Source organism: Rosa rugosa, chromosome 5, assembly GCF_958449725.1.
Source record: "Rosa rugosa chromosome 5, drRosRugo1.1, whole genome shotgun sequence".
In the NCBI taxonomy this organism is placed as follows: Eukaryota; Viridiplantae; Streptophyta; class Magnoliopsida; order Rosales; family Rosaceae; genus Rosa; species Rosa rugosa.
Genome location: NC_084824.1, coordinates 36,886,786 through 36,903,009, shown reverse-complemented (window position 1 = coordinate 36,903,009; position 16,224 = coordinate 36,886,786). Strand labels below are relative to the sequence as shown.

General features: G+C 37.1%; 1 protein-coding gene across 2 annotated transcripts; it reads left to right on the top strand.

The window, feature by feature from the left end:
* Positions 1-4,062: 4,062 nt before the first annotated feature.
* On the top strand, positions 4,063-15,150 carry LOC133710677 (uncharacterized). Of its 2 annotated transcripts, none has more exons than XM_062136813.1 (14): positions 4,063-4,167; positions 4,325-4,358; positions 4,568-4,741; positions 4,830-4,966; positions 5,062-5,211; positions 6,603-6,704; positions 7,481-7,645; positions 7,808-7,918; positions 9,582-9,679; positions 10,584-10,707; positions 10,821-10,910; positions 12,492-12,536; positions 13,133-13,450; positions 14,919-15,150. In XM_062136813.1, the coding sequence occupies exons 3-14, from the start codon at positions 4,729-4,731 to the stop codon at positions 14,943-14,945; spliced, it is 1,380 nt and encodes a 459-aa protein (XP_061992797.1). In that variant the 5' UTR covers positions 4,063-4,167; positions 4,325-4,358; positions 4,568-4,728; the 3' UTR covers positions 14,946-15,150. The 2 variants fall into 2 exon arrangements, with proteins under 2 accessions (XP_061992797.1, XP_061992796.1); XM_062136812.1 differs by having other exon boundaries at positions 4,095-4,242.
* The last annotated feature ends 1,074 nt before the right edge of the window (positions 15,151-16,224 follow it).

Here is a 16,224-nt window from a genome sequence, read left to right as displayed (position 1 = left end):
TGCAGTAAATCAAGTTTAGCATAAAAGTGTTAATGTCTGATTTCAGATTATCCTGCAGAGGAGAACTTGACTACTCTATGTTGTTAATCAATATTTTCTTAGACTAAGTGATACATTTAATTTGAAAGAAAATTGCCACATTGGCCTAATTATATTTGATAGCCACTTAATAGTCTTCTGGCGTTTTTGATAAGTTTTCCTTGAAATCAGACTATAGAGATTGCTTGGATGCTATGCGGCTTATATCTATGCATCTGCTGCTAACATGATTTGACACAACTAAGGTATGTTTTCAAGAACTCTTGAAAACTTTTATCATTGATTATCAAGTGATGCTTAAAGTGTATCAGGGATGCACCTTGAGTATTTTAAATTAGGATATTTTGTGATGATCATACCTCAATGGCTATAGTGATATGTTACCTCTCATGCTCTTGTATGATCTGGAATATCTTGCATATGTTGATAATCATTGTGTACAATTTGCTGGTGTAAAATTTAAATAACAAGAAAATATCTCCCAAAGTAGATCTTGTTAAATTTTACTGTGAGCACAGTTGGTGTCTTTCATCAAGCTTTGTGCTCAACGAAACTTCAGGAACCAACTTTGATCTTAGGTCTATGGGGTGTCTTAGTGGTACATGTTGCACACAGCAAACCGCCACTAGGATCTCTCATTGATTATAAAGGTTATAAGATCAAGAAACTTGTGTTGTGCATATTAAATTCATGACTGTATCTCTCAAAGGAGGTTTAAACTTTACATGGCTTTAGCTTGCACATACAGCACATCACAAAATTGATATAAATGCATTTGGTTTGCCTAGATCTTTTCCTCTTGCCATTAAAGGTGTTGACTGATCTTAGCAAAATAGCAATTTTATCCATTTTGGTTTTGTGAATAAGAAACTTCAAAATGTCATGTCTTCGTGCCACACAGGTGTTGCTTGACATTGTCTTAAGGGGCTTACTACAGTACATCTTGGTTGATGTGATCACTACAATTTTTTATATTGTTTGCTAAGCTGTCTGTTATTTTCCCATTGCCTGTGAGACATAGCAAACTGCATCTAAAGATAGAAACATTAAAGTTGGCATGGATGTTGAATCTCTTTGTTTGAATCATTCACATGTTTAATGTGATGTTAAGTGGTATTCAATATATCGTACGTGTTGATATATTTTTGTCAAGAAAGTTGCCGTCATGTTTTTGACGAGTCTGTTATGGTATATTTTTCAAAGGTAGTAAACATGGTTTATGTTCCCTAATTGCTTGATCTAAAAGCAATTGTAATAGGGAGAGTGTTTATTTTATGACACCTGATTTGACATGAAATATGAATTTAAAATAGCATCACCACATTTTATCCTAACGAGCACTTTGGCTCCATGAAAATTTTATGAAGCTATATATATAGGTTTTGTATTTTATCAATAATAGTCTACCAAAACTTCTTCTGATTGCAGATTTTTTGGTTATCTCAAAAGCAGCACATAAATTATACATATGGATATAGCAATTTTTTTCTATTGACCATGGTCTTATTATATGTACGAAAGTTTTGATTTTGGACAACAATTTTTTTTTCCTAACAGGGGAAAGTATTTGACATATATGTGTTGTTTACTGTAAAAGTATTGTGTGGCTTATCACTTGATTGCTTAAAACCTACAACTTGGTAATTTGTGGTTTCACTATTTTTCATGGTCATACGAATGTTCGGATTTGATAAGGGACAGTGGGAGTAAGGTTTTACTTTCACAAGTTAAATTTTCATGAGAAAATGATATTCTTGATTCTTTTACTAGAAAAGAAAATTTCATTAAAGTTTTGACATTATTTTACGGCCTATGGAGTTTTCAAATCTTATAGATTTTGGAGAAGTTGAATTGTCTTATTTTAAATTGCTATTAGTTAAGGATAAATCAAGAAATTGGTGGTGTGTTTTATGATCTATTTTCACTGAATGTTGCTTTCATATTCTTTAGTGGAAGTTCTAAATTTTCTTGGTTTAGTGGGAGTACTTTCTTTCTTACTGACCTATAGTTCTTCCTATAGCAACTATTTTTTTAAGTTGCCGATTATCTTGAAAGTGCATTCCCAGATTTATTAGATTGAGTTTTTCCATGGACTCAAGATTTTATGCCAAAAGGTTTTAGTTGTTATCCACAGATTATGAATATTCAAAGCCTGATCATGTTGTCTTTGAATTTTTAAGGCAAAGTTAAGATTAGAATTCTCTCAGAGATAATTCATAGTCCTATTAAGGCAAAGTTAAGATTAGAATTCTCTCAGAGATATTCATAGTCCTAGTGGGAGTTTTAAGGATAGAGTCGCTTTCAATGTCTAGCTACGTCCGACCAACCTTGGTAAATACCAAGTAATAGACCCGCTCTACATGCTTCAACTTCCATACTAAATGGTGAGTGAGCATGTACAATGGGCCTAGCTATAGCTGCGACTCCCACACCTTCATCGTTTCTAGCCACTACCCCAATACCACCACTACCATCCACCCCACGAAATGCCCCATCAATATTAATTTTGAGGCGACCCTGCAGTGGACACTCCCACTTGGTAGGCAACCGCTTCTGCTTCACACTAGGGTTATGTTTGTTTCACCGGACTGTCATACCTCTCCTTAATTTCTATAAGAGTCCTGGACTCCTCAAGCCTGGATTATGCTATGTTATTCCCTAACCCATGTTTGGTCAGTTAGGACTAAAACTAGAGCCAACACCATTGACATGAAGACCCGAGAGGCTCCAAACGGCAGCTGATTGGAACTCTGCCATCAGGCCACCTCCGGCAGGCGCAGCAGCTGGGTTTGATCCATCTCGTCATCGCCGACGTTTCTCTTTCCTCGGCTGGTCTGGTTGCTGGTTGTGGAGAGAGAATCGGACCTCGAAAATCTTGGGTTCTCCTGCAGTTTCTGTACAAATTCCGGCTGCTCCGGCAATGTTTTGAGGTGCATAAGATATGAAAGTTGATCTGCTCTTCGTGTTCTACATGCTAGTATACATGGTTTTTGAATTTGATAAAATTTTGGAAGACTTGATTTCTAGGTATTCGGCCACCGTTGCTATAACCTTCTGTGGCAGTGATTCTGGGTTCAATTGGGGATAGAAAATGAGGTTGGGGACCTCGGCAGAGACCTCCTGGACAAACCCAGGTGGGCCGACGAAGTCGAGGAGGTAGAGGTCGCTGATGTCAGAAAGAGGGAGGCTTTGGGTCGCGACGGGGCAGTAGAAGGTGAGAAGGAGAGCTTCCATAATCCCATGGTTTTTGGGGGGTTTATGGTAGAAGGTGTTTATGAGAATTTGGGACTCTAGAGTCTCATTTAAAACAGTCCTTGAAGTTGCCAAACATGGGATTAGTGTAACACAAGCTAATAAGGATATCCAATCCAATCCAATCCCATGAAACAAACATAGCCTAGGTTTACAATGGTAGCGCTGAAAATCCACCAAGTAGTGAACCATCCATTTAGTAGCAAATATGGGATCAAACACTGCCTCCTGCCAGACAACCTTGTTCCTCTCACTCCAGAGGGTCCACAAGGACATAAAATATGCACCGTTTCTCACTATCCAATTCATCCATCATAGTCCATACCCACTCATCTAAATTAGTGGCTGGATGATCATTAGGAAACAAGTGAAGTGGCCCATCATGCCAAAACAATCTTAAATAAATGCAAACTAGTTTCAAAATGTAAACCACAGAAGACACACCTACAATCATGGATAGCCACTCTCCTATCAGAGGTAACAATGACGTCACAGGAATTTAAGTGGATGGTAAGATATTTTGGAGTGAAGATTTTTTTTTTTGGGCAATATTTTGGAGTGAAGATTAATTAAAAAAAAAAAAAATTGGGGTTTGGTGGAAGCTAAGAATCATCAACTTTTCTATCCAAAAAAAAAAAAAACAAAAGAATCATCAACATTTGACGGAATAGAAAATGAGAAAAAGAATTTTCACGAAAATGTAGCCAAAAAGATAAAACTTTTTGACGAAAATGAATAATTTTCTTGTAACCAAAAAAAAAAAAAAAGAATAATTTTCCTCCATATGTACTGTTCTCCTAAGCAAGTTGAGCTGCATCACCACCTGAATGTTAAAATGGCGGTACTTGATTTTCGCATATAACACCACTAAACTAAGTTGAGCTTCTCTCATTCCCTTCCCTTCCTATGGCCTTGTTTCGCAGGCTGCTCCCTCTCTCCTCTTCCATCAACGTCTCTCTCTCTCTCTCTCTCTCTCGATATCTCTCTCTCTGTGTGAAGCTTCTAATCTCATCTGTTTGTGCTTTTGTTGCAGAGGACGAGCTTTTGCTCATCTGGAGCTCTACAAGGTTCGCTTCCTCTCTCTGTTGAATTTCGATATGAATTTGTTCAACAATGCCTGAATCTTTTGTGTTTTGTTACTATATGATTGGAAATGCTACATCCATTGGAGGCCTGTAGAAAATGAGTTGCACTATGATTTGTAACGTTTACTGTAAATGTGTTTGCATATTGATCATTACGAATGAATGGAGCTGTTCAATTTACTTAAACTTAGGTTTTCGGAGTTATGGAGCCATTGCTACACCCGAGCCAACCGTGTTGAAATTTGAGAATGGAGAGACTGCTGATGATGAGATAGCAAAGATTCGGCGGGAATTTGATGCCGCAAAGCAGAGTTTCCTCAAGATTCCACAGGTACTTAAAGAAGTGCCGAAGATGAATCCGGAAGGTTTGTCAGTCCGTCATTCCTGTTTCTCGGTTGAGCTCGATTACTCGTGTCAGTTGTGTTATTGATCCATGTCATACATCCAAATTAGGGATATATGTAAATAAAAACCTGAGGTTGGACAGTATTCAAGTTTATGGATTTGACTATGACTACACGCTGGCGCATTACTCGGCACATTTACAGAACTTGATATATGATCTTGCTAAGGAGCATATGGTCAATGAGGTCAGTTTAGACCCATTGAAGCAATACTGATAAACTTTGTGGCGCTGATGCTTTGCTCTTGTTTAACTAGAGATGTTTGTTTGTGATTGTTTCAGATCCGGTATCCTGAGGTTTGCATGGAATTTAAGTACGATCCTACTTTTCCCATTAGAGGACTGTGCTATGACAAATTGAAAGGGTGTCTCTTGAAGCTGGACTTTTTTGGGTCAATTGAGCCAGGTGGATGCTACTATGGTCGTCGAAAGGTACTTCAAAATTAATTATTTTGCTTTGATTACTGTATAATGTTTTCCAGAACTGGAAGTTTATATGGAGATATTTTCTTTATTTTTTTACTAAGCACCTAGGCTATAGATAATGCTTCTAAGGTAGGTGCTTGATGGGTTCCCAGGAAAAGAAGATAGCAAATTTTGAGGAAAGTAACTATAGTGTTTTGCAGTTGATCAGAAATGTATGGCTTAAGGGATCCACATCATAGTAATGGTGGGGAATGAGGGATAGAACATATAAATGATTGATGTTTTCAATCTGGCAACTGAAAAATTAGAAGGTCTAGTCATGAGTTTTTAACTTATTTACATAGAAGATACATGTCCATTCATACAACTTGTGTTCGATCTTAACAGTAAGCAATTGTTTTATTTTTTCTCACATAAGAGACAGTTGTCGCTGCAGAATATGTATTTCACATATTTTGCCAAAAGAACCAAAAGAACTTGTGGGGCATGGAGACAGGGCAGTAGTACTAAGGCTGCAAGGGACTGGGAACTTTGACCTTTAGATCACTTGCTTTAACAGCTTTAGGCCATAGTCTATGCCAATTCTCATAGTACTTAGTAGTTTCGTATTAATTTAGTAGAAAGAATGAATGGCATGGATACCCTATGCCAGGAGATTCATAATTCCAAGAAATTTAAGTAAAGAGATTAATTATTTTAGTTTTCTCTCTGGACGTTGGCCTTGCTGTAAAAAAAAAAAAACATTTCTTGTGGCTCTTTTTACTCGAATGTAGGAATAAAGGTGCATGTACAGCTGACCTGTTTTTTTTTTTTTTTGCACAATAACTCGCTGGCCCATGGTTACTAGCTGCCAGAACCCAACCTTGTATGAAATCCTGAGAATCTAATTGCTTATCATCTGGAGTTAACCTTATTGCTTTTAAGGATTGTCCAGAGTTCTAATAACTCTTGTGGATGATGCTTAAAGGAAAAGGTCACCCCTTGCTGTTTTTTTTTTTTTTGTTTTCAACAATATCTATTCACTCACTTCTATTGTAATTTCGATATTGTTTGTATATAATCTTGCTCTTGATTTTTTCTTCTTTGCATTTCCCGCTTCCTGAAATATTTGATGCACGGCCTCCTATACCAATTGTAGTTAAAATATGTGAATACTATTCTTTTGTTCAACACAAGAAAACTACTTAGGCAACATGTTATATGAATTAAAAATGCTACTACACAGGTTATGTTTATTGAATAATGTACACTTTACAGGCTAGGTTTTGTGCTTTCTAAAATTTGACAAAATTTTGTTGCGTTTCTTTGTCAATTAAAGTTTTTCAATAAGATTTTGGCGCACAAATCTGTTTCTTACGATCCTCTCTCTCTCTCTCTCTCTCTGAAATCTCATGCAGCTTAGTAGGAAGGAAATGGATGAGATATATGGCACAAGGCGTATTGGTCGTGATCAAGCAGGAAGCCTTGTTGGGTTGATGGATTTCTTCTGCTTTAGTGAGGTCAGCTATTCTATTTAATTACCACAAGGTCCAAGGGAAGGGTTTTTTTTTGTTTGTTGTGTTTGTGTTTTGGGGGGGGGGGGGGGGGGGGGGTGTGCGATCTCAACATATGAGAAATTTTAGTATGTTAGTATGGACCTGTTTACACAATCTTTCAGCCATTGGGCAAGTTTTTTAACTGTGTTGTTAAGAAACACAAATTAGACCAGAAAGGTTGTACTGCAATCATAGTAGAGGAGCTGTCTACAGGAGTAGATACAGAATCCTAAGCCTTTCCAAAAATCTGAAATAGAATAGCATATGAGTGATCCCAAATGTAAATTTAAGTATCATCTGTTGCAACCTAAGAATAACAAAAGATGGTATTTTTCTCTATGTTACCAGAAACTGTGCCTCTAATGTACCAATGCTCCCTCCTTCCGCCCTTTAATCTTCACAGATCATTTTGTTTCTTTCCATCCATAGCATCCACACAACAGCTCTCACATATTAAGTTAATAACGGTTCTGCTCTTCCCTCGAACCCCTCCAAGTGCAAAGTACTTTTTCCACACAAGAAAAAATGCATTAGCTACCAAAGAAGATCGTGCTAAATTAATAGGGTAACAGGCCAGTGAAGAAAGAAATACTCTGTACTTTCAGCCCCCTTTAACAAAAGATGTACATGTGACCTGCTATTAATGCACATGTGAACTGCTATCAGTCATCTCCTACGTTATAGGAATAAGTTCACTTTGTTTTAACTCAATTATGTTTTGTCTAAATTGTACTTTATAGGCATGCCTCATTGCAGACATCGTACAATATTTTGTGGATGCTAAGCTGGAATTTGATGCTTGCTACATCTATCAAGATGTAAATCGTGCGATTCAGCATGTTCACCGTACTGGCCTTGTTCATAGAGGAATTCTTTCTGATCCCCATAAATATCTTGTTAAAAATGTAAGTCCTATCACATCTGTAAGATGATATGTTACAATCATGCTGATGTTGATGACTGCTTTATTGAGAATAAAATTACCCTAGCATCTAATCCAACTGTCTAGTTTGAGGCTTTGAGCTTATTATTTATCCTGATGCTTTTTCTTATCTTGGTTAATATAGGGCCAGCTGTTACACTTTCTGAAGATGCTCAAGGAAAAAGGAAAGAAACTATTCTTGCTGACTAACTCTCCATATTGCTTTGTGGATGGAGGAATGCGTTTTTTGTTGGAGGTAAAGTCAAATAACTGGAAATTCTACCCCTACCAGTTTTAGCATGCTATTCTGTTGTGAGGAATCATTATCTTCGATAATGATTTATATGCAGCCTAACCCCTACCAGTTTTAGCATGCTATTCTGTTGTGAGGTAAAGTCAAATAACTGGAAATTCTACCCCTACCAGTTTTACCTCCATATTGCTTTATATGCAGCCTTTCGATAATAGAGGAATTATAAAGTGTTGATAGTGTATAGGGGTGGCAATTCATGCTAGGGGTCGTTTTTGAGTAGTCTCATTCTTTCTAATGTTAAATACTAGTACCTAACCCTACCGTTGATTAGTCGAGTCCGTTGACTCCACTAATCCAACCTGTTATCTTGTCTTGTTAGGGATGATCTGCTTTGTATGGGCATGCATTATCTTTCTGATTTAGGAGTTTACCTGACTAATGTATGCTTTTGTTTGTATTTGGGGAGGGGAGGGAGTTAGTAATTCCAGATGTTTGTGGTTAATATTTAGGATTCTTGGAGTTTGGGCTATTGAGCGTCCTGGTTTTTTTTTGAGAAGAAACAGCTTTTTATTAAAAAAGCAAAAATCGAGATACAGGGAGGCGGACAAGGAGTCCGCTTTAATGATCTAAAGAGGGCAGCTAGGGCTATAGGCCTAGCATCTCGTCTAATAATACTAATCAAGGCCTAGGGGCTTATACTACAGCTGCTTGCCAGTTAAGTATAATGGAAGAGAGATTATAATCCTTGAATTCCTTAGAAATAGAAACCCATAAGGATGCCTAGAACTTGACTCTCTCCCACAGGTCTTCCTTCTCCACCCCTCGATAGTTTTCAAATAATCTTTTATTTCTTTCCATCCAGACCACCCAAACTACAGCTAGCACCCCACAACCCCAAAGGGTTCTGGCCTTTTTACCTTTACCAAACGCTACGGGGTTTTCTCTTAGCAAGTCACTTCTCTCTAATTGAGCGTCCTGGTTTACAACCACATTGAGGGATCAACATGCATGTATAGAATGTCAAGTCTTACACATCATCACAACTCTATACAATTCAGTCTTTTCAAGCCAACTTTTGAGTTATACTCATGTACGCTAATCTTCAAATCCATCTGATGTCTTAGAGTTTAGATATACCATCTTTTTGTCTCATCACTGAAATTCTTACTGACACAGCTGCAGTACCGAGGTGCGTGGTTGATTTATAAATTAGTATCCATCGTGTCTGAGTCTGAAATTAGATCCTATTGTTGCCTTCGTAACACTTGATTATAAGTAAAGTTTTGAAGCTGTATATGAGACTTGCTAGTTTTTGTATGTGGTGCTAGCCACAGAAGCCAACCTTGAAGAAGATGGCCACCATTTTGAAGAAGAGAAAGGCACAACCAGAATCGGTTTGGTTTGGCCCGAAAGGGTTTTAGTTGTTTCACTAGGGAAGGATCCCACAAATTCATGGCTTTCGTCTCACAACTGCCAGCCACTTCGAGCTAAATCGGAGGGGGTTGTGTATGATCTGAAAAAAAAAAAAAAAGTTGATGCTTGCTTAAAAAAGGTTTGGTTTGTCTGTTATTCATGTGAACGTGAATGTGTCTGTGCATAGGTTAATTTCTTATATTTCTCGTTTGGCATTTTGTGGATTAATTGGTTGAAGTTGACTTTTTGTTAGGATTCTTTGGGTTGTAATGACTCTTGGAGGGAACTTTTTGACGTTGTGATTGCCAAAGCCAATAAGCCAGATTTCTACACATCTGAGCATCCATTCCGGTGTGCATCTTCAACTTTGTTTTCTGTTTCATAAATAGTTACATGTGAGATAGACATCAGACAAGGTGCTTTATTTTGTATACTTCTAAAAAAAAAAAACTGTGGTTGTGCTCTAGTTTTCTTTTGGGCTTTCTAACAAAAAGATTTGTAGTTGCATTGGGAATTCACATGAACACTGAGGTGATGTGGAATCCGGATACACACTATTCCTTTAAACAATAAGAATTGAGGTTATGTTTCAACTGTTGGACTGAGGGTTTGACCAGTATTTTAAACGCATAACCCGTAGAGGTGGAAGAAAAATGGCCTCAGAGGATCGATCTGTTTTGCAAATGGCACAGTAGGCACATGCTTCTCCAGTGAAGCATACCCTTCTTGTTGAGGTGGTGCAAAACTCATCCAAGCGTATGCGGAGATGACAGCAAGATCTGGCCTTTCTTTTTCTTTTTTATTAAAAAAAAAAAAACCGAAAGCTACAGCTTTTGGAGTGGGTTTTGAAATTGTTGCAAACCTACATTGTTTTGCTTCCTCAGCCAAATATGCCCAAGTCTTTCACTTTAACCAATAACACCCAACTCTAAAGCACTCCCATTTGCACTCGGGAGAGCTTATGCGTCAAGGCTTCAAGACTATGAGGCGCAATGTGAGACAAAAACGCCCTGGCTATTTAAAACTTTGGTTTTGACTGTTGGTTCCTTGTATAGAAGTTGAGTGTCAAACGGTGAATGCCTGTACCATTTATGTTATACACCTAAAAATTGGTAAATATTTACCAATAGTTTCTTCAAACCTCTTGTTTTGTGTACTTTGGTATCCTTTCCATAGTTCAGTTTTATTCTTTATTTCTGTAAGAAAAGCTAACATTGTAGCTTCTATGGTGTTTTGTGAAACTTGTTTTCTGCAGTTGTTATGATGCAGAGAAGGATAATTTAGCTTTCACAAAGGTGGATGCGTTTCTTCCTAATAAAATTTATTACCATGGATGCCTGAAATCATTCCTTCAAATTACCAAGTGGAAGGGACCAGAGGTATGATAATATCATTTGATTTTTTTTTTTTTTTCAAACTTCTCATATGCCTCTGTATTATTATTCTGTTTGATTAATTAAAAACTAATCCTTTCCCTACACCCCTTTGGTAGGTGATATACTTTGGTGATCACCTCTTTAGCGACCTAAGGGGACCATCAAAAGCTGGTTGGCGCACTGCTGCTATAATCCATGAACTAGAAGTATGACTTTTTCCATAATTCTTCTGATTGTTGTGTTATATATTCAGAATAGTGGTTTACAATTTGCATAATTTTACAGTCTAATTGGTACACGGAATGGTTCTCTTAGGAATAGGAGCAGAGCTCTTTGTAGTCTTATGCTACTGAAAAGGATCTAACTGTTGATCCTGCAGAGTTGATAAAGGTCTTCAAAAGCTGTAATTGTTGCATCTTTCTGGTTCTCCCAACTCCTGCTTTTATTTTATTACACTGTAGGTGATGAGAATCATAATTTGAGTCCTCACTCTGCAATCGGTGTATTAGCCGAGCCCCTGATTTGTCCGATCTGCATGGCTGAAAGTTTGTTTGTTTGGGTAATAACTTTATTTATTTTTGAGAATTTTGGGTGATAACTCTTATTCCGTGTGATTAAGTTGAGTTTAATTAGACCAGGCCGACCCAGAGAGGACTCACGAGGCCGCTGGATGGTTTATATAAACTTTCTGAAGAAGTATACCCTAGATCAGGCAGAAGGTTTATTTTGTTAAGCCTAGCCATATTAAAGCAGAAGGTGTATCATAGCTTAAGCAGAAGGGGTGTGTGTGTGTCTTCAGTTCATGAATGTTTATGTCATTGTCCTTTTGTTCTCTTTGGTGGTTGATGGAGAACGAAGAGTCTTCCTGTTCCTTCTAGAGTTCTCTTGGGTTTTCTAGGTTGTTTTTTTTTTGTTTTGTTTTTTTTTGGGTTTTATGTTTTGTTTTCCTAAGCCATTAGCTGTCAGTCATTAATAATTAGTCTTTTAGTGTTTCTAGAGGTAATTAACGAGGGTCATTTAATCTTTGGTCTGGAATCAGAGCGAATGAGATTGATTGTGTTTTGTTACAGACAATTTCCTCTTGAGTGATTCATGCGAAGTCTTGGTGCGATGCCAAGAACCCTTTTGGTGTGATTCCAGGTTTATCTAATTTCTCTTCCTTTCCCTTCAATTCCAGCTCTTAAATCAGAAGACCCATTCCCCCACAGAACATTACCGTAAACACCACCTTCTCAGACCATAAACACATAAACCCCTAGGTTATCCTACATCAGTGGTCCTCTGAGGGGGTTTTATTTGCATTTTTAGCCTTTACATCAAAAGATCTACTATTTTATGTGACTCTTTTGCATTACAACTTGAAGTTGTAGCCTTTCTGTTGTTTGTATTATATTTTTACATCATTTGTACCTGATTTTGTGGCCCCCTCCCTCTTCTTTCTTCCCCAACTCTGATGTCAAGTTGGAGCTCTACCCACAGCTGATGAAGTCATTTATGTCATACTGTTTTACATTTATTTGTGGGTTTGCCTTGATATCAGCTGGTATAATTTAGTCTTCTCATTGAGGTGAGAGCAACCTGGGTTACTACTAGTCCTTTCCAAAATAATTGGATAATTACTGGTCAAAAGAAAACACCATTTTGGAGATTTATCAACACTTTGCTTTGGATACTCAATGATCAGATCTGGTAGTTTATGAGATGCGCTGTTTGGCTTTTTAGAACGTTTCAGATTAAGTCTTTATTATTTAGTATGATTTTATTGAAATGCTCCGTTAATTTTGTAGGATGAAATACTTATACAAAATGAGGATGCTTACCGCGTGGAGCAGGTATATTTTTCGAAAATGTTCTCTCATTTGAATTTGCTTGGTCGTCTTCTCATATTTTATTTTATTGTATTTTTTTTTTCTGTGGATTGGGAATATTTTTGTTTCTTCTTGAAGGTGGTGTACATCTACTATAGATCGACTACGAGCAACATCTAGTTATTACATAAACATTATTTTGTCATCTTTAGTTAACAATTTTAATTTTTTATGACAATTGAGTTGAAAAATCTCTTGACCATCTCTCTTTCTTCAGTGCACCCATGAGATCTGTTAAAATTATTTGACAAAGCAATTTATCTAAATAGTTGATGAGCTTCTGTTCTCATTGATGTAGAACAAAAGAGAATAGAATGTAGAGAAACTACAGGAAATTACTCAATTAGAAATTCTGGTATTGGAATCAACATTGCAAAATGCATAGGATGTGTGAATAGTAGATTTTAACTGTTGGATACAATGTCGATTCAGGTAGATAGGATGATCAGACGTTGCATAATGGCCAAAATCCTCAATATGCATGGGAGAATTTCTCCTGTTCAAAGTAGTTAATTTTCTCATCTTATAAGTTTGCCTCTGAAACTTCATTCTGGACACAGGCGAAATTTCATATATTCCAAGAATTGATTGGTAGACTGCATGCAACGGTAGCTAATAGTCAGAAAAGTGAGGCCAAGTTACTGTTGGACGAGCTAAATGAGTGCAGGCGTAAGGCAAGCTACAAGATGAAGAGAATGTTCAATAGCTCTTTCGGAGCCACCTTCCTTACGGATAAAGTTCAAGAATCTGCTTTCGCGTATCATATTCATCAATATGCAGATGTCTATACCAGTAAGCCAGAGAATTTTTTGCTCTATCCACCTGAAGCATGGCTTCATGCACCCTTCGATATTAAAATTATGCCACATCATGTGAAGGTACGTCTGACTTATATCTTTTAATAATCACTTGATATGACTATCATATCTCTTATTTAGACGTGCTCTTCTCTGGGATGCCTCTGGTAAATTTAAGTAGAGCTAGTTTTAGAAAAAAAGTTGAGGTTGTTGCTCTTTTAAGTTGTGTGTATAGTTACATGACTAAATATTTACTAGAAAAGAAAATAGGTCACGACCCACTAATTCTGCATTATTCTGAAGTCTTAAAAATGTCATAAACTAAGAAGACACTATGCAAGTCTAGATATTTACTTTCTCATAAACTGTAGCAATTCTTTACATTTGCTTTCTCATGCAATATATATCTGTGATGTTTGTCCCTTGTGTTAGGATCTATAGCTGTGGAAAGTTTGGCTATTCTGTTTTCGGGATTGATGATTTTTTTACTTCTTTGTTGACCTTTTGCATACATTCATAATATACCAGGGATGACAATCTCTTTGCATGGCATAATCTTACTGAACTTCCATGAAACTCATCTCTTTTTTGTTCTTTCAAAATTGTATGTCTTTCAAATTTTATTTCCATGACACAATTGTATGTCTTTGCATCACATAATCTTACTGAAGTTCCGTGAAACTCACCTCTTTTTTGTTCTTTCACAATTTTATGTATTTCAAATTTTATTTCCACCATCATGTTGTGCATTTGCTCATTTTATCTTTATTTCCGTTTTCATTTCCAAACCTTTTTTTTTGGAAATTTCTAATCTTACGATGTGCCTGCACTGGAAGTGCTTTTGGAAGCTCCAGCTTTGGAGCTCATTCCTGCATAATCGTGGTTACTCTGCTCTAAAACTTTTACCGTTACCTTACACTAAGCTGATTATTGAAGTTATTAACTCTGGGGAGGGGAGATTACAATAAGTAGGCTGATAGTCCAATTTCATAATAAACTTTACTGACAGAAAATATAATTGAATCATTTATTCATGAACTTAAGTCATACAAGATCGTTCCATGCATTTCCATATCTATCAATGGATATAATACCAAATTTTCTTATGCTCGAGTATTCGTCCAGGATTGAAAAATTGATGTTATGAAGTCTAATTCTTGGTTTAACCCCATCACTTACTCGTTCATTCTGATCAGGTTTCCATTGCTTTTTCATTAATTTCTTTGTTATAGAAAATTAAATTTGCTTCTCGAGGCATTGAACAATTTGTTAGAAACTCCTTTTCTACTACAGATATTGATTTGACATAGATTTTGATATTGTTATCTCCATGTCAATTATATCTATTTGTTTTTTTTTTTCTTGATTCCCTACCAACCCTAAAAAATGCATGCTCTATCTTGATGTATACAATGGATGTTAGGCTTTTGATTTGTGTAAACTGTCACTAGCTGGAGACTAGAGCCATTTTTCAGCTGAGCGGTTAGATATCATAACATCTACAGATAATCTGTCCATTCTGACGTTTCCAAGAGCATGCTTCTTTCAGGTTTCATCCAGCTTGTTCAAGCCTTAATATATATCATCTTACGACATGGTCAGGAATGAGGTATCATGCAGATAGGTGCTTTGTGTTCATCGCGGTATGATGGGTATGCTTAAGTACCCGAGTTCGGACACAATTTCTGTACCATTCTTTGTAAGAATATGCACAAGAACTTAAGCTGCAAGTTCTTCATATTGAAGCCAAAATGCAAATTCCATTCTTTTGACTCATAGAATTCAAAAAATTAGTCACTGAAAATAAAATAAAATAAAAGAATAAAGAATAAAAAAGAAATCTTTTATTTGAAAAAAAAAAAAGGATTAAATTCAGTTTACTCTCCTGAGGTTTGGAGGTAAATTTCATGTTAGTCCCTATGCTCTCAATTTAATCAGTTTACCCCCCGAGCTTGTTAATTTTCCTCAACTGTGTCTAATGTCTCACTTTCCGTCCATTAATTCTGTAAATGGGATCCACTTCAAGGGCTAAAATGGTTATCTCAAGACAAAAAAAATAATTAAAAAAAAAAAGACAAAAAAAGAACTCTACGACAAAAAATTAAAATCATCTTCTTCCTCCCCTTCTGATCCTCTCCTCTCCAAAACCAAACCACACTTCATCGCAACTCATCACCATCACCATACTCGCCAGTCTCCTACAAATTCTGTCCGGCCTCCGCATCGTCCGGTGACGCAGGAAACCAGCTCACGCGCCGATCTCATCATACCCATAAATGCTTTGGGCACCCATTGTTCTAGGTACCTCAATCCCTACGCCGTCTTCTGGGTCGACCTGGACCGTCGCCTTGCTGCCAATCCGACGACTCCAGCTTCTGGGTCTTCTTTTTCTTCCGGTAAATTGGTGGAGCAACGGGTCGAAACCCGAGCCCATCAAGAAATCTGTTATGAAGTTAAGAATATCTTTACCAGTTGACTAAGACAAGTTAGTCTATTTTCTTTATTTAAGTCATTAGGTTAATACGCACCGTTTTGTTTACATCGAAGAGGAATCTATGAGCTGTTAGGCTATCTTGAGGTTACCAGTGTCCTACTGACACGTGTCTCACAGGTTATCGTCTAGCTACATATGCTGGCAAATCTGTACGAATCGATATCAATTGCAATACAATTTCTTTTCTTCTTAGATTTCCTCTCTGTAATTTCTTTCTACTCTTTCTCTGATCTGGAAGTTAGGGCTCGTACCCTAACAATCTGGTATCAGAGCCCTTCTTCTGGGGCGATGGTGAAGCTCAAGGGAGCTGGAGGTGCCGGAGCTCAACCACACATCTCCGGTGAACTTTCTAGTGTGGAAT